Source organism: Gymnodraco acuticeps, unplaced genomic scaffold (assembly GCF_902827175.1).
Source record: "Gymnodraco acuticeps unplaced genomic scaffold, fGymAcu1.1, whole genome shotgun sequence".
Taxonomy (NCBI): domain Eukaryota; kingdom Metazoa; phylum Chordata; class Actinopteri; order Perciformes; family Bathydraconidae; genus Gymnodraco; species Gymnodraco acuticeps.
In genome coordinates, this window is record NW_022989947.1 from 2,824,123 (window position 1) to 2,851,122 (window position 27,000).

The 27,000-nt window shown below is 40.5% G+C and overlaps 3 protein-coding genes and 1 non-coding gene across 6 annotated transcripts; 3 read left to right on the forward strand and 1 right to left on the reverse strand.

Annotated features, from left to right (window-relative positions):
- Positions 1 to 1,444: 1,444 nt before the first annotated feature.
- cdcp1b (CUB domain containing protein 1b) lies at positions 1,445 to 13,789 on the reverse strand. Of its 2 annotated transcripts, none has more exons than XM_034210266.1 (13): positions 13,705 to 13,789; positions 11,492 to 11,716; positions 10,598 to 10,939; positions 9,310 to 9,522; positions 8,508 to 8,849; positions 7,641 to 7,856; positions 6,826 to 7,182; positions 5,559 to 5,918; positions 4,852 to 5,049; positions 4,247 to 4,603; positions 3,354 to 3,710; positions 3,175 to 3,256; positions 1,445 to 2,646 (listed from the first exon to the last, which is right to left on the reverse strand). In XM_034210266.1, the coding sequence occupies exons 3-13, from the start codon at positions 10,797 to 10,799 to the stop codon at positions 2,139 to 2,141; spliced, it is 3,192 nt and encodes a 1,063-aa protein (XP_034066157.1). In that variant the 5' UTR covers positions 10,800 to 10,939; positions 11,492 to 11,716; positions 13,705 to 13,789; the 3' UTR covers positions 1,445 to 2,138. The 2 variants fall into 2 exon arrangements, with proteins under 2 accessions (XP_034066157.1, XP_034066156.1); XM_034210265.1 differs by lacking the exon at positions 13,705 to 13,789 and adding an exon at positions 13,478 to 13,698.
- A 2,339-nt stretch (positions 13,790 to 16,128) lies between these two features.
- limd1b (LIM domains containing 1b) lies at positions 16,129 to 18,110 on the forward strand. 2 transcript variants are annotated; one of them, XM_034210242.1, is made up of 7 exons: positions 16,129 to 16,271; positions 16,450 to 16,551; positions 16,733 to 16,800; positions 16,926 to 16,988; positions 17,472 to 17,602; positions 17,770 to 17,821; positions 17,938 to 18,110. In XM_034210242.1, the coding sequence occupies exons 1-7, from the start codon at positions 16,238 to 16,240 to the stop codon at positions 18,019 to 18,021; spliced, it is 534 nt and encodes a 177-aa protein (XP_034066133.1). In that variant the 5' UTR covers positions 16,129 to 16,237; the 3' UTR covers positions 18,022 to 18,110. The 2 variants fall into 2 exon arrangements, with proteins under 2 accessions (XP_034066133.1, XP_034066135.1); XM_034210244.1 differs by having other exon boundaries at positions 17,481 to 17,602.
- Positions 18,111 to 18,524: 414 nt separating this feature from the next.
- On the forward strand, positions 18,525 to 21,428 carry nrm (nurim). The gene is made up of 4 exons (XM_034210441.1): positions 18,525 to 18,690; positions 19,291 to 19,484; positions 19,625 to 19,801; positions 20,434 to 21,428. The coding sequence occupies exons 1-4, from the start codon at positions 18,540 to 18,542 to the stop codon at positions 20,734 to 20,736; spliced, it is 825 nt and encodes a 274-aa protein (XP_034066332.1). The 5' UTR covers positions 18,525 to 18,539; the 3' UTR covers positions 20,737 to 21,428.
- On the forward strand, positions 18,971 to 19,043 carry trnak-cuu. Its single transcript has one exon. It is a non-coding gene; the product is annotated as a tRNA-Lys (tRNA).
- Positions 21,429 to 27,000: the final 5,572 nt, after the last annotated feature.

Here is a 27,000-nt window from a genome sequence, read left to right on the forward strand (position 1 = left end):
CCCTGTACAAGGGACTATGTTGCAAGTGGCTGTGGCAACAGTATATCTTTCACAAAAACGTTTATAAACTCTTATTCCCTCCTATCAAGCCTAAGTTCAGTTTTGTTTAGTAATGAAACAAAGATCACAGTCTAACTCCAAAAATAAAGTCCAGTCTGTCTATGTCCTTTTGTTCCCGCCACGTGTCGGTCTTCCAGAAGGACCAGATGTGACTCTGGATCACTTCCACTCAGACTGTTGTGGGGTGTGTGTGCTGGCTGAGAGCAGACACGTCCTAAACAAACTCCTATGGGCAGAGGTCCTGCAGCAGATTGGGCAATATAACATGTATACAGAGAATAGTTCATAAAGTTACACAACATTTAAAGGTCCCCTATTGTGCAAAATCCACTTTTTCATGTCTTTTATGCATAAACATGTATAAAGAGATTCGCTCTCTTTTTGTCCCGATCCATTTATATAAAAACCTGTCTGAAAATGAGCTGATCAGATTTTGCCCACTTTATATATATATATATTATATAGGATTTGTTCCAAATGAGGCCATACCTAAAGACTTCCAAAAATATTTTGGCCAACAAAGTTGTATTCCCATCCTTTTATTCAGGTTTTAACTACTCTTTAAAGCCAAGGAATTGTAACCAGATTTTTAAGGATTTATGCAGCACATGAGTCAGGATTTGTTTACTTATTTTATATATACACTTTGATGAAAGTTGTCTGCCAGCCTCCACATGCTTTCCAGGCATGGTTCTGGTTTGTATTGGCTTTCCATTTGAAGGGTTTGGAGCCAGCTGAGATGCATGCACGCCATCCTTTAATGCTCCTGAGGTCAGTTTGTTATTCCTGCAAATGGCAGTTTTTGACATCAGTATTTTTCCTTGTTTGGAGAGATGAGAAGGAGGGTGTGAGAAAGAAGAGAGAGAGGAGGTGAATCAATTCTAAGCATCCACTGGAACAGCCTCATTTAACAGGTCTCATCATGGACATTGTTAAATTGAACAACTGCAGCTGCAATAAATGTGGTACAACTATGTAATCCTGGCTCCTCATTTGTTGTCAGATCCTGCATTTTAGCCATGCCTCATTTCGCTCTACATGCTCTTTCCAGCGCTGTTTTTGCAGGGGGCTGATTCTGTGAGCTGCAGCTGACCACGCCCCCCTGCAGGAGAGGGGAGCGTGCTTTGAGATCAGCTGCTGGGCTGCAGCGGAGAAGAGGGACAAAAAGAAGCGAAGCGTAGAAAATAATTCAAATCTGGATCAGTCTGTATCAGATCCGTTGCAGCCCCGTTTTTAGAGATTTGGGTATGGAGGAAAAGAGAGAGGGTTATGTTTTCTGACACTTGGTGAGTTCCCTGACACACCGGGGAAACATATTCATGTATAAAAGACGTACAAACGTGCATTTTTAATGATAGGTCACCTTTAAGTAAACAGTTTCAGACCATTTTTCTAGAATTTATTGCAAAAAAAATTACATTATATTTACAGGTACAGAAAATCTCTTTAAAAGTCAAGTAAACAATATAAAAACACTAACAAAACAAGGACCAGAGGTACTTGCACATTTGGCACTGTCCCTGCTCCTGAATCCATGCCACATAGGCAAAGATGTAATAAAACTAAACAAATCAAACATTAAAAAGGAATAGTCTCTCATTTTTTACTAACTTACTGAAAGTTGGATGAGAAGTTACATTTTGACTCCTTTTATCTATGACATCTTAATTGTATCTATATATCTCCCACTTACCAACACCTCTAAAGCCCACGGATTATAACATTATATCTTGTTTGTTGAATCCGTATAAATCATTAAGAGCTTTAGAGGTGTCTTTGTAAGGTATATTTACTGGGCAGACTTGAAAATGGAATCGATTTTCTTGTTCACATTTCTGCAAAAAATCTAAAAGGTATCTCCCAAAATGCCTAACTTTCTTTAAAGAAGAGGGCTTCACTTGAAGCTTTAGAAATAGCGGACAAAGAGGAGATATTCATCACATTCAGAAACTCATCGATCTCAGATTCCCTGAGTGTGATCGAGGCACGGAGTTCACATCAGTACAGTCTAAAGATACTCGGCACTCTGAGGATGATTCAGTAACAGCGGTCCGGCAGGCAGCTACAGTCCTGACACACTACAAGGAGTCCTCTAATATAATGGGGGGCTGTGAATCCATGTCGACACCAGACAGCCGGATGGTGGTTATGTCCCCTGTGCTCTTGAATGTGTACAGTTCATTGTCCACCATCCTGCGGTCCTCGAAGCCGATGCTGTCCTGCCGGTTGATGGGAGTACGTGGACGGGGCGGGAGGAAGGACTGGGACGGGTCCAGGAACGAATTGAACTGATCCATCTCAGGCTCGTGGTCCGGCTCTTTGATGACAGGCAGCTGTGCATCAGTGGGACCGGTGAATGTCTGATAGGAGTCTGTCTGCACCCCGTTGTAGTGGTCCTGCATGCTGTCCGCGTAGCTGACGTCGCCCAGCAGGTGGCCGTACACCCTCGAATCGTCTATGGAGTCGTAGACGTGGGACTCGTTATCAGACCGAGTTTTGGTGAAGTGCCTGTCACTAGGGCGGAACATGTTCCCTTTGCCCATGTAGATGGACGACTCTATGTTCATTTTGTCCTGTTTCTTTTTCCTGTTTGACAAGATAAATGCAGACCATAAACAATGAGAAAGAATCAAAAGACGTAGGTGGTTACAGACTAATCTTACAGAATATAGACAAAAATATCACTACACACCTAAGAATGCAATCAAAAATATGAAAAAATACATAAATAACATTTAAAAGTGCTTTTTTGAGGGGTATTAAACTATTAATAAGTGTATAATTTCTTTATTTTGTTCCATTTCTGTATTTGTTAATATTTTTGACTGACAGAGCCAATTAGAATTTAACTCCTTTTATAACTAGGATTTAACCAGTTTTGGGTTTTTCTACAAACCAAATGAGATTGAAATGTTCTATAGTTGTATATGTGCAAAACCTTCCTCTGTACTGTATCCATATGGGGTGTATTTATTTCCAAAGTTACAAGAATACTCAAAAGTTTTTATTCTTCAGTTTGTGATGTAGGATTAAAATGGTAGGTTTGCTACTTTTATATTTAAGAATTTGGAAAATACAGCGCCGCGATGTTAACAAAGCTACCGGTGTACTCACTTTGTGATGAAGCAATAAAGGCCCAGCACTAAGAGCAGCAACAGAAGAGCTCCTGCTATCCCAAGGAAGATGGCCAAGAGATCTGTAATAAAATAAAATAACAATAAATAAATTAAATCCTTTACTTTAGCCTAATGGAATATTTTTGTAAAAGGCCTGAATGTGTCCTGCTTTCTTACTGGATTTATTCTGCAGAACGATTTTGGTCAGTAAAGCAAATTCCCCTTCCTCAGGTATACAGTTGGACATGTTGAGATAGAAACTTTGCGGCACGGTCAGCTTGTCCTCCGCCTGCTCATCCTCCCTGCGGCTCATCATCTCCTCCTCCGCCCCCAGCATCCTCACCTTGATGGAGGTGTGCCTGTCTTTGCATTTGGGCTGGCTGATGTTGACAAATTGCACGTGTGCCTCGTACCCACTCGGTACCGTGACGATCCAGGCCACGGTGGACATAGGCTTCATACCCTGAGGCCAGTTGGGGGTGGCCAGCAGGGTGGGAGACAACTCCTTTGGACTGACTCTGTAAATGATGCTCTCTAAAAAAAAAACAGATGGCCTTATTGCTGAGTGTCAGGACTGTATTCACCAGGATCTGTGGAACAATAGTGCCCCTGTGTGGAACTTTGAAGTAAAAGGAATGTGCTCTATTAATTACACTGGAAAAACACAACATATAGCAGCATTACAAATGTCAGAAGAGTGCAGATAGAAAGCTACATTTATTATTTTGGTAAATAAAAATCCACTCAACTTGATTAACATGTTAGCACTTTCTTATTTCAAATCCAGCCATAAATAAAAAGGACAACATTGTAGAGCTCGAGCTAAAATGCCCACAATTCTCAGATTCAGGCTTTTTTAAATAAACAATTTGTTGCCTTTAATATATATGATATTAAATGACATATCTCTGGTTTTGGATTGTTGGTCCAATAAGACATTTAATCAAAAAGGTGCAGTAGCTGTAAAGAAAGATACATAAGAAAAACAACTCATTAACCCATTGGCCAAAAAAATAACCTGCAGATGAATCCATATATAAATAAATATAAGGAGTGTATTCATGATGTACCTGGGATATCCTGACTGTAGCTGACATTGAGAAACTGCCCCCCGGTCTTGCTGAAGTCCCGGCCCGTGGCTGTGACAGAAACATTGCCTTGCACCTGGACTTTCTGGATAATTCCTTGAGCACAGAAATCTCCAACAGGAAACCCATCGCCCTCTGCCACGTGCAGGGAGACGGACTTATTACACTCCTGGCCGGGCAGCGACTGTCTGAGGCTTCCTGTGGGCGACTTCAGCTCCACGGTCCTGTCCTGAGGGGCGGACAGGTGCCAGGTGAAGCTGTGGAGGGGCATCGGTAGACAGGAGTCCAGTTTGGGTACAGTGAGGAGGGTCGTAGGGCAGGAAGTCACATTTTGGCACCCTGTTATTGAAACAGAAAAACAAAATGATATTACTTTTCTGCCTGTCTCCAGTTTTCATGCTAAGCTATGCTAATGTTCTTAAAGCTCTGGCTCATATTCATACAAACATGAGTGTTTAGAGATGCCATTATGAACGTTATACCTTTAATATTTCTTTAACAAGGAAACTATGATAGACATGACTTAAAAAAAAAAAGTTACAAGAAAAACTAAAAAAGCATAAACATGTAAAATAAAATCATCTTACCAATAACTGTACTGGCAGTCAGGCGTACATCTTCAGTGGGACAGTCGAGGAAGGAGAGGCTGGCTTTAGTGCCTGCAGCCACGGTTATCTTATTTTCTACCTTAGAGTTAACGCTCATCTCACAGTAGGGATCAGAACCCACTTTCTCGATCTGCAGGGACACTCCTGTGTGTTTGGTAAGATCCACTGCACACAGAACTGTAAGAAAGACAATATTTAAAAGGAGTCTTTTATTGGGAAAACTGTATACAAAATCATGTTAAAACAACACTTGGTGGGATTTATTTTTGTCCATTTTCTGCACATATTAGATGTATTTAAATGCAATTCATAAGAGAAATAAGTACTCAAATATGACTAAAGTTAAAGTAGAAATACCATAAAAAACACGTGAAAAAAGTGAATGAAGTAAAAAGTACAAAAGTAGTATCAGAAACATGTACCTTAAGTGTTAAAAGTAAAAGTACATATAATATAAAAGCATGCATTGTGTTCTAACCATCTAACAGATATTCTGTCTGCTGCATTTACCTGTTTCTCAAGCAGCCACTGCATTTACCAATAAAAAGTTGCCGGAACATTACAGTATATCTATTACATACATATCATATCCTTTCCTTGCCTTTTTTGTAAGACACAAGCACACTTCTCATCACGTTTCTCTGAGTTAAATAACTCTCAGAGGGTCGGAAGTTTAAACACTCTACCTGGATGTCCACTCCTCATCACAGACACCCTGTAGTTCAGGCTGAGTCCCTCCAGCGTCTGGTTGGTTTCACAGTTCTTCAGCACCATGTTGAAGTTGCCCTGCTGGTGCTGCGGCTGAGGATCCGTCAGACTCACTTTGGTCCCCTTCTTGCCCTCTTTCTGGTACACCACCTCCACTTCATTGTTGAGGCACTCTGGAGCTGTGTGATCAGTGATATGCATGGTGTAGTTGTGCATGCCGGGCACCGTGAAGTCCCACTGCATCTGCTGTTCATCAGGGAAGTCCCGCGGATAGTTAGCAGAGATGAAGTTTGTCTCTGACGCACCTCGCGGTAGGTTGACCTTCACTATGGCCACCACTGGAGAGAAAAAAGGAGAGAATAGTGTTAAAAAGAAAAAGGCTTTAGTGTTTATTATGTCAGCTATTTCTTTATTTAGTCTAAGTCCTGTGTGAAATGTCCTTACGTTTTTATTATATTTAGTCAATTTATTTCTTGTCATGCTTTATTTGACTGAAAAAAAGCTTGGTATTTTAGACTTCTATCTTAGTCAAATAAAAACGTTTTCATTATAATAAAGTTTTTGTCAATAAAAACTGTTGCAGTTTACTTTCTTTTTAATTTACATTAATTATGTCAAGCTCTGCTGTTAACGTAGGTAAGTAAGTTACTCCAAGGATAAAAGGCAGGCTGTATCAGTGGATTCTTTCAAAGCTAACCTTGAAACATACTTCTTAGTACACTCCCTACCCTGATTTCACCAGACTCTAGTTTTTATTTATGTTTTAAGAATTCTTCCTTTTTTAAGTTGTATGTTTTTCAGTTCTTATTTTGCTATTGCTGTACCTTTTCTTCGTTTTCTTTTCTTCATGTAAGCACGTATGGATTGTTTTGATAAGGATTTATAAAATAAGATATTATTTGTATTCTTCTTATTAATATTATTATAATTGCTCTGAGTTCTCCTGACTCATTGTGTGCTGTGTCTGAAGTCCCAATAAGGACACACAACATAAAAACATTTAATATTTAGTTTCTTATTTTCTGTGGTATCATTTGTAGAAGTCTACATTACTTAAAACTATATTTAAGTTTTGTGTTTTTTGGTGCCAACTTGCTGCTTGTGTAAAACAGAATGAAGACTGGATGTCTTGTAACATGATGGATGATGATTGATATGAAGTGATGTCTTCCATGTGGGGTGGGATGGACCAAACATTTGGCAGGGTACAGAAATATCATCCAACCAAGAAATCTTCTAACTTACTGCTGGTCTCAGGTCCAACATTGAGTTTGAAATCAATGGGATTCAGCTTCCTGTCTCCAGGCACCTGCAGAGACATGCGGCCCTTATAGCGAGCCAGGACGGTCGTCACAGTTCCTCCTTTGCAGAAGGTACCAATGGTTGCTGGCCCCTTGCGCAGATATGTGACGAGAGAGTATGTGTGCTCATCTGGGCAGGTCTCCTCGTTGGGAATCTGTCGCATTCCCGGTTCGGGAAAATCCAGTTGGAAAGCCTTAGTGGCAACAACTTTCAGATCCCAGGTAAAGGTCCGGTTGAAGTCGGGGAACAGAGAGGATTCGGCCTGAACGATGTTTCCAGAACAAGCGGCCTCTGTGCAGTCTGGATTCGTAGGAAAGAGAATATAAGGGAGTAAGTATTGTCCCAACCAGATAACTGTGTTCTTAATACATGCAAACAAGTAACTTATCATTGAGTGAAGGAGATTATTAAAACATATAATCTACAATAATATACTATGCCATGTGAAAGTGTCTCGAAAAGAGCAAAACATAGTTCAAAACTGAATGGATTTTATTGTCAAACTTCCATAAAGACAAACAACATTTAAATAATTAAAGAAAGTGAATCAAACTAACTTAAGTTGGATGTTGATTAAGTGAAATGTGAAGAGACCTAACAGGAATGAAGGTTGCAGTTTTCTACATTGAAAGTGAACGTGATAGCAAAATGGTTCGCTATACTTTGACCTACATGTTTGCTTGATTACCCTTATTTTTTGCTTCCTCGTTGCTCGGAAATATACTTTGAAAAGTATTAAAACATTTCTACATTCATACCAATTTCTCTGTTGATCTCCACAGTGAAGACATCCTGAGGTTGAGGGCAGGTGAACTCTACTGTGGTGTCGCCAGGATCTCTGAGTGTAAGGACATTTGGTTTGCATTTCTGTTTGGGCCCCTTGTTCTCACACACACTGCAGTCTGGCTCTGTGGTCACCCTGCTGATGATGATGATGGTGTTGGGATCGGGCACAACGGACATCATTCTGCTACCTAAAGAAAAACAGAATTAATACCAAGATCACAGAAAATGTCCCATGAAATGTGGTTCACACATTCCTGTTCCCCTTTAGGATGAATTGTCTTGTAAATGTTCTCTGTACTATACTACAGATTAGATCCTCAATTATTTTACAAACTAGCATCAAACTTATTTGTCTTTATGGTTTAGTACCAAGTGAAATAAACCAAGCCTTAAACAGGGTGGTTGTTGTTTGTATTTGTGTGCTTTAATTGTTATTGTGAAGGAGTGTACATTGTATATTTAACTGTTTTGTTTTCCCTTTCCTCCATTTTGTCTTCCGTATTTTTTAAACAGTATTGGGAAACATGTTAGATACAGTACAATTGTTCTCTGCCTGTATTTCCACCAACAAAAAACAATTACAATACCCTGCTCACATTTACACTTCTTTTTTTCCCTGGTATCTAAGAGAAGCTTCCCTATGAAATAAAACCCCAAAACAAAAACTAGGATATGCGATACATTAAAGCTTTAGTTACCAAACTGTGCCCACACACAAATATTTGTGTTATTTAAAAAGAAATAGCATCTGTTTATATGTATATTTTATGATATTTGTATTTAACTTCTGTTAACAACATATTGTTCTTTATCATGCCACAGACTGAGGGAATACTTGCCTCTTGGTGCTGCTTTGACATTGAATGGGCCCAGTTCACCGTCTTTGGGAACTTCCACAGTCACAGTTGTAGCTCCAAGCAGATCCAGACTAGTGACCGTCCCGCTCTTACAGTATCTCTTGGTTTGAGTATTTCCGTCACTCTTAGTCGTGCTCACTGAGTAGTGGTGGCTATCTTCGCAAGTTTCGGCTGCAGATATCTCCTTCAATCCACCAGGGAAGTCCAGAGTTAAAACAGTCCTCTCTGGTACAGTAATGTCCCATGTGAAGGATCTTTTGAAATCCTTGAAGGGGTCAGGTTCAACTTCTCCTGCAGCAGGAGTGCAGGAGCTCTGGGTGCACTCTGAGGAATAGAAGTAATACATTTTAAATGTAATATAGTTAAACAGGTATTTCTATATGTATTGGATACAGAGCAGAGAGTCTAGCCTGTATGTTAAATAAACAAGCTTATACAGTATACACACCAAATATACGGTACATGTAAATGCTGAAATATATATAAAATCTGTCCAGGGACTACAGTTGAAAAATATTATCTCTCTGGCACATCTACAGAAATGTTAATATATGTGCACTGTCCCTGTTAAATAAATAAAATAAATACAAAAATAAATAATTAAATAATTGATTAAATAAATAGTCAGTGATTGTGACATAAATAATTAAATGTTTTATTCATCTTTACATATCTTTCTTAGTTTCTGTATTTTGAAGTTTCAACCTCATTTCAAAGTGTAATATCACAAATCCTAAAATTATTAGAGTAAATGTTGGCACGTCGTAGCCTCAACCGTTCTCACCTATTAGCTTCTTCATCTTCACGCTGTACACATCCTGAGGTTTCAGGCAGCCGAACTCCAGCGAGAGTTTTTCCACGTTTGTCAGGGTCTTCTCTGAGGGGCTACAGTCAGGAGTGGCGCCTCCGACAGAGCACACTTCACATTCTGGCTCCTCGTCCCGGCTGAGCAGCACTGTCGTGCTTGAATCCACAGTTATGACCATTGTTCGGCCCTCTACAGGGGTAAATAGAAGAGTGATACAGAGACCAGGTTACACAAGGTTACACAAGGTTACAGACCAGTAACAATAGCAATTTGTAAATCCATCAGAAATTTGAGGGTTTTCCTTCCTCAAATCTTTGTAGCAACTCGCACATTTTAAACAAAGTAAATTTGTGTTGCACATATTAAAACATAATGGAAAGTTAAACATTAAGGGAAATAGGCCAAAGTAAGATGAGGCGATTGATACCACTGCTTTACAAAAAGTCTTTACCAGATTAATTATCTTAGCACAAAGTCTAGAACACAGGGGCACAACGTTAGCATTGATTGGTCCAGAGGTAATTACAAGAGCCTACCAACACTTCTCTATAACTCACTCAGTATCACAATTGTTTAATCCTATTTATTTGTTTTGTGCAGATTAAACAAACAACATATAAATTGCTTCCCCTTGGTTACCATCTTTAGAGCTAAGCTAAATTAACCTGCTGGCAGTGGCCAGTAGTGCTAAATAGAGAGTAGTATTAATCTTCTCCTCTAAAGCAAATAAATGTAGCAGGCTGTATCCAAAAACGTCAAACCCTTCTTTAACTCTTCTATATTCTAGTCAATATGTTGCCATATCTGTAGTGTATGATCAATGGAACAAATATTGATGTAGCATTATATTTCAAAGGAAAAATGATTAAACCTGGAATTAAAATTCACTGTAAATCATTAATAAATGTAGATATATGACTTTGCTTTATTTAAACCTGAATAGATTGAGAAATAGGTTTTAAAGTTATAGAAAATGTTCACGCAATTCAGAATGAGAGGGAAATATCCAGTTATGCTAACTAACATTTAGCAGCATGCTATTTGCTATCTGTGTAATGTCTGTGTATATTGTGTTAGAAATGTTACTAACTTTATTAAAAGCATTTCCATCAACAATACCATACGATTTCAAAATACTAAATAACATAGCTTTACTAACACCTAAATTAAGGAATTAGATGTTCAGCCATAAGTAAAGGAACTTGAGATATGCAGCTCTAAATAAATGTTACTACAGACTTTGTATTAAGACATTTGTTCTTACTTAGCGGTCCAGCGGAGGCCTGGAACCCCACAAAGTCGACCTTAGCCTGTGGTTTAACTTGCAGAGACACAACAGCTGCATTGAGCAGGTCCAAACGAGTCACAGAACCTCCTTGACAATACTCAGTCCGGCCGTTGGTGCTTGTTTTGGATGTTGTCACCGAAAACTGAAATCCATTAGAGCATGGCTGTGCCGTCTTCATCAGCCCGTCTCCAAGGATGTCCAGACTCACAACTGTCTTCTCAGGAGCCTTTAACTCCCAGGTGAAGGTCCTGCTGAACTCTGTGAGGATGGAGGGTTGAGGTTGTACTGTTGTAGGGGAGCAGGTGTCCTTGGTGCACTCTGGAATATAAATAAAAGCAGGAAAAGGAGGCACAGATTGGTTTAAAGTTGGGAAAGGCAACTTTTGAGAATCCAGCAGAGTAAACTAGACTTCTTTTTCACTCTTTTTTGATTGTTGTCGGAGCATTTAATTTATTGATGTAAAAACGGCATCTAAAATAAATTGCCTTTCTAGCTTTAAAAATGTCATCTCTGGTGAATGTGTAGTTCATGTAGTTCATGTGTAAGTGTATCAATTATATTTTGATGTGTATTGAACATCTTTATGTCATAGGAATTGTCTTATCCCAAGAATGTACGATTTATCAAAAGTCACCATGATGTTAGGGTTGGAGGAAGCTAATGCTGGTTTTCAGGTCCTTTAACTCAAGGTAGCTGTTGAGAAGGTTGACCCTTGAAAAGTGAAATTATCCCACCTGTTAACAGCCACAACTATACAACTCTTCATCAGGGGTTTCTCATTTCAAAATCTATACATGCCAAGGAGTTTTCAGAGTAAAACTTTACTTTGTCCTTTAAGTCCCTGAACAAGAGCAACTCTAGAAAACTCACCAATGATACTGGCGATCGTCACAGTGTAACCCTGTTCGAGGGGCTGGGAGCAGTTGAACAGCAGTTTGACCTCCTCCTCAGGTACCAGAGCCAGAGAGGAGTCGCAGGACGTCTGTGTGTCGTTCACCCCACTGACTGTACACACAGCACATTGATCCAGCGACAGCTCAGTGGACACCGTCACTGTCGAGCCTTTGTCAGGTCGGACCACCGTCTGTAAGCATTCTGAGGGAACAGAGCACAGAGGGTTATGCAAATTCCATGAACATTTTATTTACTGTCATCGTAATCTAAATATGTGATCTATGATTGGATTAGGTTTCAATAGGACGTCAGATGTTGGATAGTGTGCAAAGGAAGATAACCTCATTTGGACTCGAGTCTTTGGATGTTGCACATAAGCATTATTGTTCCATGTCATAAATAACATGGATAACATGGAAACATTAAGTTGATAAATTGATTAGTGGATCAACAAAATGAATCTGCAACTATTTTGGCAACAAATTAATCATTAAGTCATTAAGGTACTTCTTGGATAAGCTAGCTAGCTCTTAGTATGGAAATATCTGTCAGTTCGTTGACTGCTTTGTTCCAGACTGATATATCTCAACAACCATTGGAGGGATTATCATGAAATGTAGTTATAACTGTTTAGCATGTTTGATAAAGACATAAATATAAAACATTCTTTGGTTTAAGGTTCTTGAGTATGAGTGTTGATCATATGAATCTGCTGAGGGATCAGTTTGAGCAGCTCTCCTGAAAACTATTTAATGTAAATTCAACCCCTCAGTAGTATTTAGGCTATAAAAGGTCAACACTTGCACACACAAACACTTGCACACACAAACACTTGAGCAAACAGAGTGGTATCAGGCACACCTATCCCCATGGTGTGTAGTGACAGACCAAATCAAATGTATTGACTTCACATTCATGTGAGTCACCAAAGTGCTGGGTAAAGAGAGAAACTCGAGGTGGACCAGTTTTAAACAGTTACTGCTGTTTTGTAATATTTGACTCTAAAAAAGGTGGGAAATGCCAACTTCTCCCTTTAGGAAAATTGCCTTTTACAGACTTAGATGACAATGTTAGTTCCATCTAAATGTGATACACCAGCAGCTGTAAAGCTATATAGCAGCTGTAGTTTCACTGGAAAATACTTACTGTTTTTAAAGCATAGTGCAGTTAGCTCACATATAAAAGAAGCAAATAATTTACCATTTGAACTTGCAAGGACTTGAAAGCACCACAGAGCAACAGTGCAGTACTGTTTCTTGTAACAGTAAACATTGTTTGGGTCAAGGGAGTCACAGGGTTCAAATAGTCATATTTAGAGGGAGAAAGGAAGTTCATCTGATCATTTGCACAACAACTATAAAAGAGAACAAATCCTCCATTGTGCTTATGACATTTCCCCCAAAATATGAATTAGCGAGGGGAAAGCACTGAGTTTAAATCTAGCAAAAACAATGATAAAACGCCTGCCAGATTGATAGCTCAGCAGCAGATTGCAGGTCAATCATTGATGAAGCCATGATGATTTCATGCCCCCAGGAAGTTCCATAAATGCCTCATAAACCTTTTGAAAATGGAGGTCCAGAAGTCACAAACAGACTGTGTTTGTGCTGTAGCCTCTCATCTCCACTGTCAAGCCAGTAAATGATACATAAAGCTAACGTAATGTTTGCTATCATCTTTTAATTTATTGAGCTTTTAAAACGGCTGGTTTTAGCCAGAGTGCTTTCCATGACTACTTATTTGCTTGAGGTTTCGCCTGAGTGCGTTTCCCCACAATAGACAGCATGCACTCAACTCATTTGTATGTTTGACCCAATTCGCACAAACTTGAAATTAAGACACAATGTTTGTTTTAGCAGTTTCTTTAAAAAGGAAAAGTGAGAGCATTGACAAACAAAGCTTCACAAAACAGCATAAGAACATATGTTTCTTGCTAAAACAGTTTATTATCCCGATTCCCACCTGATGAGTCGAAGACAGTCAAAAACAAAAGTCCCAGGAGCGCGTAGGTCGCACAAAGCCACATGTTCACTGAAAATGGGATTTTCCGGTTGTTTAAAAAGATAGAAAAGTTTTTAAAAAAAAGATAATATATAAGGTGCTGTTTCTCTCCTAAATACACGGTTGCATTATCATTCATGTAGCAGCGACAACGACGGCGTTGACAGCCACTTCCTGCTCTGCATTACCTGTGCGCAGGAGGGCGTGGACCTCAGGCACGTTACGGTTACCTGCCCAAACTTGATGGGTGAGGAGGATCTGTCACTGCCGTTGTACCCTTGAGCCGAGACACTGCAGAGCTGCAAAACACGGTTAAGACTTCTGGGTCCTAATATGATTCCCTTCACTGTGTGGCACAATGGATGCCCTATTTATAAAGAGCCAAACATGCCAGGGATAGTTGGCATGGTGCGGTGTTTCCCCAAAATGTGAAGGCAGAGCAGGGGTGTGGAAACTAGAGCTCAAAATAGAGGATGTTTGAATTACCCAAAATCAATAGTAGCCTAATACCTCTAATACCTCTAATCTGATAGTATTATTTGAATAGACAACAGGACTTAATTAGAATGATGTCATACGTGTGGTGACAGTTTGAATGAGTAATGTGTTTACATTTAAAAGTCAGGTTTTGTTTAGTCAGTTGCATTTTTTTCCCATGGTGAAATGATAATGAAAATGTCATTTAGTGTGTATGCTTGGTGTCAAGATAGTATGTCTATGCTGTGAATAATACTTCCATGTCACAGAGGCTTTCCTCCTGCCTCCACATGCCTTATCATGACGCAGACATTCCTGCACAGAAACAAACATAGCTACCTGAGGGCAAGACCACGTCTTGCAAACACACATTTGTGGTACAGTTTTCTAAGCTTAACCTATTTATCATTAAATACGTTTGAATGTGACATGTCTGAAACTTATCCTCAGTATCGGTTCCCCCCCCCCCCCAAGCCATTTTTTCAACATTATCATTCGTTCCCCTTTAAACCCCTAACTTAAATCACTCAACATAGCCTAGGAAGGAATACAAATGGTAAAAAGGAAAGAAAGAAAGCGCTCACTTTTTGTGTTTTGTGTAAGGACATGTTGGTCCCCCCAATCACACATGTTTACATTCAAACAAAAATGACTCCAAGCTTTTTGTTAAACCAGTCTGACAGAGTGCAGAGTGGGCGGTGTGGTGAACAGCTTCAGTGGGTCTGAACAAGAGACTTCAGTGAGGAATCAGCAGCTGTCATACACTTCCCCTCCACTGTTACTGTAGCAGACCCAGGAGAGCCAAACATGTGCTGTAGGGAGTTTCATGGCGTATCAGATAAGATCATTGACAATGTGCTATTGATGCAGTGTACAGAAATAATAGGTTGCACAATGTGTCAAATAGTGTTATGAATACTTGTTTATTGTTGATGATGCAGATCAATTCCAAGACAATGTGAGGAAAAACTATGAGAAAAGTAATGTTTAGAGTCATTCAATTCAAACTAAATTCAGGCAACTAAATTGTTTAGCTACAATTTGTTCTGATATCTTGGCTCAAATAACAGCATTTGTTATTTGGGCGGGCCTGGTTCTAGGTCATAGGATATAAAATGCCTGAACAGTCCACATGAGGGCAGTAACACAAGATATATGAGCAGCATCAAGTTGTAATGTCTGAAAGAGGTTTCAGGGCTCCTGTTCAAAATGTTCCTCATGGATATACAGATTGTTGAGTTTACAGTAATACATAGAGACTCATCGCTCGGGGTAGTATGACCACACCCATTGGCACACTGTAAAAATAATGATGTGGAAACCTACATGTCAGACGGCCCACACGTGGAATACTTTTGGTCTAGAGTTGCATGTATGCTGTTTTATGTAATCTAAACCTGTAATCCTAGTTAACATTATGTTTTACTATCCACACAATTACATTTTCCTTGCTTGACCTCTGACCTCCTAGAGGATTGAAAACCAGTGCACAAAACTACCTGTGCATCAAGTCATTCAACCAAGCTCCATCTCTATCAGTTTCAACAGAGAAAGCTGCTTTTCTAATTAATGCATTAATAATATTTATTGTAACACTCAAAGACAAAGGGCCTTTTGATACTGAAAATAGGAGATACGCAATATTTGAATTGTAGTACTTTGACAATCATTTAACTTACTCAAGGGATCTGAATACATCTTGGGTGTGTGGTGGGAAATAACTATTTTTCAAGTTCTGTAGAATGTTTAGGTTCTTCTTCTATTTGCTTCTCCATTCTATTACTTCAGAACATTTATCTGATAATGAATTTGAACATTCAGATTCATAACATAACACAAAACATTATCTACAAATAGATTATGATGTAATATTATAGATATACATTAAACTGAACCCTAGGGGGGGAAACTAGCCAGCAGAATATAAAATGATAAAATATACCAGAAAGTGATACACACAATATCAATAAATATTATCCAATGACATCATTTATAAATAAAGATTATGTATCTCTAAATTGTGCAAAAAGGTACTAGTTGGTCTTGCCTGTTGCCACCCACTCCGCCACCATGGAGAAGTCAGAGGGTCTGAGGAAGTCTCAGAGCAAAAGCACCGAATGCAACACCCATGATCCCAGATAGCAGCTCCACTTACAGCTGTCTGCCCAGCACATAAAATTAGACCCCAGACAGTTGTAACGTAGCCTCCAGCAGGCAGAGACAACTGGAGAAATACTCTAGAGGATGGACCCAAGTTTTAGTCCCAGTCTTTACTTTGGTAAGAAATTAACATTCTGGAAATGTTCTTGATATATTTATTTTTGGTTCTCAAAATGTCAACGTTTTGACTTTATTCTACACATTTGTTAATTCTTGGATGGCTTGGCACCTATACTCTTCTGTAGGGTTCCCCGTAACCAGTTTGTTTGTGTTTCTCTTCTTTGTTGTGTGTTCAGGAAGCTGTACAGGCTGCAGGAAAGCGGTGTACGGGGAAGGGAGAGCGTGTCGTGCGATGGGACATTTATTCCACGACACTTGTTTCACCTGCTGTGTTTGCAGTGAGTCATCTTGATGTGAGGGTGATGTTTTGCATTTTAAATAACTTAAACCCGCTTGTGAACGTGAATTGATGTGTTGTTTTCTTTATCAAAAAATGACTTTTTAATATTTTTGTATGTCATCAAATGTTGCATTATGCAAATAGGTCACCTTGTGTTTTGTCCTTTGTTTCATGTTCAGGTGAAAAGCTCACAGGAAAGCCGTTTTATACAGTGTCAGGAAGAATTTACTGTGTGAAAGATTTTATGGTAAGAACATCCTTTATTTAGAGCTTACCTTTATACTGAGTAAAATATTACACAAACATGATCGACCTAGATTATTCAGAGAAATATTGGCAATTAACCATATAAAGTGTTGTTATCTAATGTAGTACCCAGGGGTTCATCCATCCTCAGAAGTGTGTAACAGCTGTGGGTTTTTATTAATGGACATGGTGAGTATGTATTACTTTACTGTGTTTTATACTATATGTGGTGCATGACCTCATCGATGGTGGAGCAAGTTATCAGATCTCTTAAATGAAAGTGTCAATACCACAGTGTAACATAAATTCCAGCATTCAGAATATTACTAAAGTAAAAGTACAAACATATTAACACAAAAACTATTTTAGAGTTTCAATTTATTGTAACTGAATTAGAATATTTGATGCATTAATATGTGTTGTCATTCTATATAGTGTTTGGGATGAATACAGTCGTATCTTTTTTCAGTTGTATATGTTACAAATATTTTTTCAATAATATTCTGAATATGCAAAGCAATATAAGTTATAAAATAAATGTATTGTAGTTAAAAGTGCAAGTACAATGACTTTATAATTGTACATAAGTAGGCCTACAGTGTTTGAGAAAAGGCACTTTACAACTTTCCACCAGCTCTCACGTTGTGTTAAAAGCTTGTTTTACATTGTCAGGTCTTGCAGGCTCGTGGGAAGTCCTACCACCCGTCCTGCTTTTGCTGTGTGGTCTGCAGACAGAGCCTGGAGGGGCAGCAGTTCACTGTGGACGCAGAGAGCAGAGTGTACTGTGTCAGCGACTACCACAAGTGAGTTTCTTACACAGAACAACAACAATGGGCCAAGCGTTTATATTCACACTCCAGACAAAAGAGGAAACCAAACCGTGCCAGACAGACAACAGATGAGTCACACCCAGAGTGTCTTCACTTCTGAGTTTCTGTGACCTTTTACTGAGACTTCTTTATGGTTTCAGGGTCAAAGCTCCTCTGTGTGCTGCATGCAGAGAGCCGATACTGCCAACCGAGGTGAGCTGAATGCATTGTTAAATTAAGAGGAGACACTACAGGTGTTAAAGGCCAAACATTCAACTGATATCACCATGACACTTCAACAAATTCTCCTTCTTTTTGTATTGTTTCAGGGGTCTCAGGGGTCTATTCGAGTGGTATCATTTGACAGAAATTACCACCCGGAGTGCTACAGGGGTGAAGTTAACCTAATTTGAAGACTGGTGCAGGTTGACATACACCTGTCTGTGTTTTTCTGACATATTTGTTTTGTAAATGTAAAACTAAGAATATAACATTTAAGCTAATGAATGTGTAGCATTTTGAACAATTTCCTGCAATAAAGTCACTCCAATTTTGAGCAAAAGTCTTGAGTTTTGTTTTGTGCTCTTTGTTTCTTGTTAGAGTTGTAGTCAGTATGAAAACAGCAGATAAGTCATGTTTGACTGTGTTTTAGTAAGACACCCTAGACAGGAACTAAGCATGAAAAATAGCCTTTTTAACATGTGTGTTAACTTGAACAGTCCCTTATGTCAACTTAACTAAACAAATGAGTAACACTATCATCAATATGCAATATAATGTTTGCTCTTGTTGGAAGACCTAAAAGGGAAATCAAACCGAAAAAGACTGGTCCAGCAGCGACATCATGTGGTAATACTCGATACTTCCACAAACTGTGCTCCCGGAAGAAACCATTCTGGAAGTTGGTAAATGAATATCAACGCTGATTGAAATGGCGTCGGGCACGGTGCGTAGGTGGGCTCTCGTCGCTGTTTCTCTGCTAAACTTTGCATTTGTTTTCATTTCCGGTGCAGACTTTATTCGGTTTATATCATTCCGAGCCATTTACCACAACATCACTGGGGACACGACACTGTGTCAAGGTAAGCTACTAGACCGCTGCTGCTGGCTACCGGGCGAAGTTAGCTAACTTTAGAGGAGGAGGTCATTAATGAAGTCTAACATGAGATGGCTGTCTGTGCTGCTACGCTGTATCATAGATAGTATTTTATAACATGAAATATGTATTTGAAATTGAGCAAAACACAACTGTTAGGTAAGTTATTTTACGTGATTCTACCACCAGTACAAGTCTCGTTATCAGCAATGAGAGTAGGAATGAGATGGAGTTGAAGTTGTAACAATGCGCCACAGGGGTTCAGTGCCCGGCTAGCTCAGTCGGTAGAGCATGAGACTCTTAATCTCAGGGTCGTGGGTTCGAGCCCCACGTTGGGCGTACAACTTTTCGTTGGCAGCATTGCACGTAGTGTTTTCTTTTTTTTCTATGTTAACGATTTTGTGTAAGACAGAAATTGGCAATGTCAAATCCTGTTTCATAAAACAATATCACCAAGTTCTTCGTGGTGAAGTTGGAAACCAAACGCGTATAGCTTCCTTTGATTAATTCACAACAATATTCATACCCCACTGGTGTTTAGAATATAAAATGACTTTTCTCTTTACGTCATTTGCCCGTACCTAAGACTCCATACCGTGGTCTGTGGCCCTGCGGGACAGCTCTGTCCTCGGGTCTCTCGCTGTGGATCTGGGGCTGCTGGCTCTCTTCATCACACAGCACAGTGTGCTCGCCTGGGCTCCGGTCAAAAAGGCTCTCCAGTCAGGGCTGGGGGCCCTGAACAGGACGGCATACTGTTTCAGCACTGTAGTGGCACTCCAGGTATTGCAACACATTTAAAATATATTCCATGGACATTTTACTGCATTTTGGAAAATAGCATCTTTAAACACCAGTTTAAGTTGAGCGTGTCTTTGGCTTTGTTATACACGTTTCCCTACACAACTCTCCTCCTGTGTTAGATCTTGATGCGTTACTGGCAGCCTGTGACTGACGCCCCCTGTCTGTGGTCAGTGCTTCATGCACCCTGGAGCGTCTGGTTCCCTCTGCTCTGCTTCAGCCTGCACTTCCTCTGCTGGGCCATCATCTGCAGCATCCTCATGATCTTTGATTACCCTGAACTGTTAGGCCTCAAGCAGGTAACTTATTAGCATTTCTTATTAAGTCATTATGTTTGGGATACTTTGCCTTTATATTACAGAAAATAGTTGTACCACTTTAATTCCAATGTATTATGTTTTATAGTATTTTTCTATAGTTTTCAATCTGTCCTATATCAATATTTATTGAATTTGTTACTGCTTTTATTTGTATTAATGTTTAATTTCAGTTTCCTCAAGTTTACTTTGCCATAACTGAGCACATGCATACAGCACAAAGAAAAGTTACAAGTTGAGCAAGATGTACTGTACCATTTAATTCTGAACAATAATTACACAAGGTATTCAAAGAAATGTGCATTAAAAAACATAACTCTGACGACATCTCAAATTGGGATTAGTTTAGATTACTACCCATTTGTGTCTAAAGGCAGAATTGAACTTTTAACCCCAAATATTTCATACCGAACAAACCTGAGCAGGGTCAGATAAAACATCAAGAGGATCAACATTATATTTAATTTAACTGCCAATAATTCATATCTTTATGATATTATAATAGGAACAAACTGGGTGTAGCATACAGGAAGTGTGGAATCTGTGACAGTGATGACATCTTCTAAAAAATGTCTGTGCTGCTGCTTGGCCTTATTTTACCTCTTCTCTCTCAGGTGTATTACGAGTGTCTCGGTTTAGGAGACCCCCTGTCTCACAAGTCCCCAGGTGCCCAGCGCCTCCTGTCTCACTTCCGCCACCCGGTGTGCCTGGAGCTGGGCGTCGTGCTGTGGCTCCTGCCAGCTTTGTCCCTGGATAGGCTCCTGCTGGCGGGGACTCTGTCGTCCTACCTGGCCCTGGCACACTCTCTGGACAAACAGGATTTAGCCTACCTCTGCGTCCAGCTTAACAGCAAGCTGCAGGTCTTTGCTGAGCCGCACCACGGCAGCACCAGCACCAACGACCCCAAGGAGAAGTGAAGTAACGGTCTTCTTACCACTGCGTTGTGAAGCTGCCTGCTGTTTTTTTATATGAATCAAATATTGTTCAGACTTCTCAATGAGCCTAAAGATGATCTGGCCATTTCTGGAAATTGCAAAAGACACACTCAACTTGACACTGTATTTTTTTAAACATTTCACTGTATATGTAGTTTTAGAAAGCGAGAGTTTTAAGGCAAAAGGTTTTACAGTTTGAACAAATGATTGTTACCTCGGCCAAGGAGATTAGATGATTATTGTTTTTGGTTTGTTTGTTTGTAAACAAGATTACGTAAAAACTACTTTTTGGATTTTCATTTTGGAGTGGATCTGAATCCCAGGTCATTGTAGTTTCTTTTATATTTTTGAGAATATTTTTATATGTTACAATTTAAAGATTACTTAAGGTTATCAGGTTAGTCTTTTATTGCAATAATATAATTTTTATTTTATATTTCATATGAAAAGTAATGCAATTTAACAGAATTTATTTTGTTTGTCGTATAGTTTCTTTTTTATAGGCTTTTACTTTCCATGTGCCATCTGCACTTACGCTATATTCGTGCACACTCATTTAAAATGGAATTGTTATTAAATGTCAAACTAAGATTTCACACTGGTAAAAGCACAAAAAGCTGTTTGTTTTTCACAAGTTACAGCTTCAATAATAAATAATTGTATTTCTGAGATAATGAATGTATTTCTTTGTGGTGGGTTCACATCAACAATAATGAACCAATTGAACACAGTTAGTATTCTTTGCCCACATCATTAATCAGATCAGAATACCTTTATTTACCATTTATTATTTCTCAAACTTCAAAGTACTGTTATCTTTGATTAAAAAACAATTGTCGGAGCAGACATTAAATAACAGGGAGTCATATTTAGTCAAATACTGTTTATGTGAATAATTTAAGAAACACATAATGTAAACAAATTGAGCCTCCTGATTGCAAAAATAAAATAATTAGAAATAAACCATGAAATATGTTAAATGCATTACTAGGAAAACGTTATACCTGCAGTTGTCCTATTTACACTTAAATGCCTATTTTGTTGTGTATCATGTTACATTTATCAAGATGTTTACTGGCTTGTTTCCTCTTTTTTTATTTGAACCATTTCAGGTGGATTTAGTTTATATTCACATCTTTACAAATTAAGACCTTAGTCTCGTTCCTTAGATGGCTGAAGCAAGGTTCAAGGTTCTTTATTGTCAAACTAACAGCTACAGAGTAATTATGTCGTAACAGGAGGGAGAGTTGCATGTTGTGTCCTGACATGAAATTGCAAATAATAATTCCTGAAACTAATAAAATAGTCCTTTAAAAACATGCCATCTGAGGGAAGTAGATCAGGCCTGCAGCTTTTATTCACACACCCTTCCACCTCTCTTCCAATTAGCCCTGCAGGAGGATGGGACGAGGCGAGGGTGGGGGTTGTTGCCCGGGCAGACGGCTGTGTTATTTAAACGCCTTTTCTTAGGTCCGACAATATGGTGTGTGCCACTAAACTCTCCTGACAGAATTTAATGTAATTATAGGATTACAGTGCTGCTGCTCCGAGGCTGGAAATATTTACTACTATACCGAGGACGGAGGTGTTTACATGCTCTGATGCACAGTCAGGTCGTGGGGTGATTTGACGTCTTTTAAAAAGCTACTGTTTCGACAGAAGAGATTAATCTGTTTGTGGAAGGAGATTTTGTCCTCGAGGAGGAGGGGAGCGCATTAGCCGAGACAGACACAAGTCAAGATGACATCTGAGGCGGATACACTGATATCTTTGGGGTTTTGGTGAGTTTGATTTTACACACAGAATCAACAATGTTTTTTGGTAATATGTAGCAAACACATTTTAAGTTTATTCAAATGTTTGTGTTAAAAGTTGTACTAAGTTAAACAAACGGTAAACTAGGACAGCAGGTTGTGCTGATGAATGTTGTCCCACAAGGTGATTTTACATTGATTTGCATATTTTTATAATAATAATAATATATAAGGAGTATTTAACATATATCCATTTGATAATACTCTTATAGAGTTTTACATTTCCTTAAAGTTTAATATTTTTGTTGTGTACACCTCTTTTTAACATGGTTGTGAGAGAGAATTGATTTGATTAATCATTTCCTTATTTACAGACAATTCCCAGAGGCCCTAAAGAAGAACAGCGATCGTCTTGTCCCCGACCTTTTCTGTGATGTCTGTCACCTCTCTGCCAGAATGGAAACAACTCCTGCTGGAGAGAAAAAAGAGAGAGGAGGAGGATCGCGAAAGGAGGGAGAAAGAGGAGGAGGAAAAGTATGCCAGCATGCCCGCCTGGAAGCGAGGCATCATCCAGAGGAGAAAGGCGAGGTTGGACAGTTTGGGTGACAGGGAAAAGGAGACGGACGTCTGTCTGCTGCAGGTGGATGTCAGATCTGCTTCTGATGGTCTGAGTGACACCGACAGCTTTGGGACGGTCAATTTGGAAAGCGAACTTTCCTTTAGTCCAGACCCGGGGTTATGGCAAGATGGAGACATCAAACCAGCCAGTCAGGTGTTTGAAGAAGCTATAGTTCCAGTTCATGAAAACCCATTTTTCCGCACACAAAGTGCATGGAGGAAGGGCCAGGATGCAGACGGAGTGGATGAGACAGAAGCCAAGGAGACGGAAAAAGATAAATCAAGCCCAAGCAGTCAAGATGGGGGATTGGGAAGGGATGTAGAGATGAAAATAGAGAGATTCAGAGATGTGAGTGAAGGACGGGAAAAAGAGAGGAGCAGAGACAGGAGTCAAGGAAGAGAAAGAGAGAACAGCAACCAATGGAAAGAGTCAGTTAAAGATGACAACAGGGAGTGGGAATTCCTCAAAGTCAGAAAAGACGGGGAGGAAAAGGAAACAGATCCACAATCATGTTTTCGGACCTTCCGAGCCGACAACATCATCATCATCGAGCAGGACAGGATAGGCAGCGATGAGAGAAGGGGTAGATGGAGGGAGGTGGAGAGAGAGAGGCCTGAGCAGGACCACCAGGGGCAGAGAGGCATGAAGATGGACCTGAGGGAGATCCTGGCCGGAGGAGGGAGCATAACAGAGATCCGAGCCTCTGAGGTTCTGATTATAAAGCCTTCATCAAGCTCTGAAGAGAGGAGTCCAGAAGGAGGAGGGAGAGGGAGAGGATCAGGTAGAGAGGATGGAGAGGTCAAATGCAGCATGGATGAAAGGAGGAAGAGCTTTTGCAGGGAGATCAAAACAGACATGTCTTGGCTGAGAGAAAAAGACAAAGACAGACCATGGGGCCAGGCGACAGTTATAAAAGACGACAGGGAGGAAAGCTCGGACGACAACGTGTTTGTTGAAAGAGGAGGGAGGGTCAGTCAGCTGCTGAGTAAATTTGGACAGCACCCCAAGCCTCCGTCTCGATCAAAAAGCTCTGATAATTTACTCCGGCCCGGGAGAAGGAAATACTCTGGAGATGAAGATGACCAGCAGTCTGTGTCAGATGGGAGAAACTTGATGTTGAAAGGTGTGCCAAAACGCTCATTAAGCTTCTCTGATCGAGTCATCAGCGGTAAGGAGAATGGTTTGGATGACAATGGGCATCATGAAAGGAGAAGGTGTGGGAGGGTAAATTCAGAAAAGAGCGTAGGGGCATGGGTTGACGCTACAGCCGTAGGGAAGGAAACCACAGAAAAGATCAAACTGGGGTGCACATCGCTTTCAGATAAAGGCCGGTTTGGAAAGCTTATAGATGGACAATTACAAAATATGGATAAAAACGAGGGGCCCATGCAAAAGAGAAATACATCAGAAATGTGTGTTGCCGTCGAACAAAGCAACAAAGTTAAGAAAGTGACGCCTGTTGACACAAGGGCTGCGGAAAGGGCATGTGATGCGGATGGAGACGAGGGGTTCACAGTGGCATCGGTCAAGAACACAGAAGGAATCTCGTTTGCTAGAAGAGTTACAATCAGGCAGGACGGGAAAGCAAGAGCTGAGGTAAAGAGACAGACAGGTGAGAAGACTTTAAAAAGGGAAATTAATGATGAAAAAGATTCAGAGGCAGGGGGAAAGATTGAAGCGCAAGTTTGCAAAAGAAAGGTGTCGGATTTCCGCAAAAAGGAGGGATTTGGAGGCATAATCCCACCTTCACCTTCACTGAAGAGTCACGTTGCATCAGCTTTCACAGAGTGCTCCAGTCTCCTCTGTGCTGTCACAGAGAGATCTAGGGACCCCAACAGAGGGCCGGAGTGGAGTGGTACACAAGGACCTTTCCCAACACACTCTGTTTTGTCCCGACACACAGAGGAGCTTATAAATAAAATAGAAAAAATAGGAGACACAACTGTTTATAGCAGAGGAGAAAGGGTGTTTGACAAGTCCCAAGGCTCATATCAGGATATTGGATCAGATAATCTCAGTCATGATGTAAAGCCCAGATCTCCAAAAAGGATTCCACCCATGGGGATCTCTCCAGGGCCCCTTGAGATTCAAATCCCCAGGAGTGTGTTTTATGTTGCCGAAGACATGGCAGAGAGAAAAAAGTCTGTGGCTCAAAGCGGCAACTGGGAAGGAGGTAAAGGGGTTGAGAGGAGGGATAGCTGGAGGATTGGAAAACCCCTGAGCCGCATTGAGTCCCTGCGAGAGAAAATTAGACAAAAAGAGCTGGAGACTCTGAGACAAATAGAGGCGCAAAATGGAAGTGGGAGTGAAGCTGCAGACATAAAAAACACTCCTACAGCCGGGGACAAGCATGACGAGAGCACAACAGCAATAGAGAAAGAGAGGGAAGCTGCACCTCACATGCAGAAGAAGTCGATCGAAGCCGAGAGGGGACAGGAAGACGAAGCAGCGCAGACAACCGCGACTGCTTTTGACGTCACGCAGGAAGTAAGTGTGTTAAAAACCTGCCCTCAACTTCCTGTTTCTGTCTCACAAGCCATCAGAGCTGAGGAAGTACCAAGCGGCTACACAACTTCTACCACCGGAGTTATTTCTGACAGCTTCTTGATATCTGAGGACGAAAATGACCCCCTGAAACATGTGGAAGAAGAGCTAAAGCGACACAGGGCCCAACTTGAGAAGAGAGAAAAAGGAAGGGAGGAGGAGGAGGAGATACAGCAGCAGTCAGAGGAGAAGGTAGAGGAAAATATATTGCCTCTCAATTCTGAGAATTCTCTCTCCCCATTGCAGCCGCACCCCAACACCATCACAGCTATGAGTCGGATCTACAACTTGGAATTAGTGAGCTCGAGGTCGGCCATATGTCTGAGGGACAGGACTGTGGACATCCCATCAGTGCATCTAGTTAAAGTGAAGCCACTCTTATCAAATGCACAGCAGGGGGACAGAAAAGCCTCCTCAGATGAGGACACCCCTGGAGTTCAGACGATACAGCGTCAGATAGAACAGTTTCAGATTAAAGAGAAGGAACTGCTGAAGTCTTGTGCATCACCAAACACTCCTCTTAAAGACAAAGAGAAAAAGGGGCAGCAAAGCCCAAGAGGGGTGCTAAAGTACAAGGTGAATGACAACGTCAAGACCCCGAAGAAAGATCAAGAAACACCAGAATCAAAGGTCAAAGTGTCTCCTTGGCGTGTTTGTTCACCGACAAATCAGCTCAAACAATCCAACCAAAATACACACTCAATTCTCAGGAGCCAATCCCCAGATAATGCTCTGAAACCCTCGGATAAAGCCCCGACCCCGGCCTCCTCACCCAGCTCCACACCGCCTGCTCAGTCTCCTAGTGTTTCTCCATCTCCAACCCCATCGCCCACGCTGTTCTCCATCAGGAGTGCTTCTGGGGGCCAAGTGAGGAGAGGTGCCACCATCACGGTCACCCCAAGAAAGCCTGTTGAAGGAGGAGGGGTGACAGGTCCCGCAGCAGCAGCAGCAGGGTCCAACTCCCCAGCGCAGCAAGCCGAGTCGCCCTCCACTGGGAACGAGCCAGCGAAGAAGAAGTTTCCCACAGTGGATGAGATCGAGGTGATTGGAGGATATCAGAATCTGGAGAAATCCTGTCTAGTCAAGTACAGAGCGACTTCAAAAAGGGTGAGTGGAAGAAGTTAGTTTTGTTGTTTGCCTTTCACAGATAAATTCAAGCAAAGACACATTACCTTACCTAACTATACACAAAGTGGTACCAAAAAAGCAACATGTCTGCTTATTCCAATAACTTTAACATGTCAACTTGCAAAAATGGCGGTTTGGGAGAATACTGATTTCAAACGATTGAGTAAGCCAGAAAGGGAGGGTAATATATCTAAATGTCTT

Bases quoted from the DNA above. Each gene is read 5' to 3' on its own strand.
- nrm (XM_034210441.1), top strand. From the start codon at position 18,540: ATGGCGTCGGGCACGGTGCGTAGGTGGGCTCTCGTCGCTGTTTCTCTG. The intron at 18,691-19,290 runs GTAAGCTACTAG...CCCGTACCTAAG, and splicing joins GGACACGACACTGTGTCAAG to ACTCCATACCGTGGTCTGTG. The intron at 19,802-20,433 runs GTAACTTATTAG...CTTCTCTCTCAG, and splicing joins AACTGTTAGGCCTCAAGCAG to GTGTATTACGAGTGTCTCGG.
- limd1b (XM_034210242.1), top strand. From the start codon at position 16,238: ATGGACCCAAGTTTTAGTCCCAGTCTTTACTTTG. The intron at 16,552-16,732 runs GTGAGTCATCTT...TTTCATGTTCAG, and splicing joins TTTCACCTGCTGTGTTTGCA to GTGAAAAGCTCACAGGAAAG. The intron at 17,822-17,937 runs GTGAGCTGAATG...GTATTGTTTCAG, and splicing joins AGCCGATACTGCCAACCGAG to GGGTCTCAGGGGTCTATTCG.
- cdcp1b (XM_034210265.1), bottom strand. From the start codon at position 13,655: ATGAATGATAATGCAACCGTGTATTTAGGAGAGAAACAGCACCTTATA. The intron at 10,940-11,491 runs GTGAGTTTTCTA...TTTATATTCCAG, and splicing joins GACGATCGCCAGTATCATTG to AGTGCACCAAGGACACCTGC. The intron at 4,604-4,851 runs GTAAGATGATTT...TTTCAATAACAG, and splicing joins GACTGCCAGTACAGTTATTG to GGTGCCAAAATGTGACTTCC.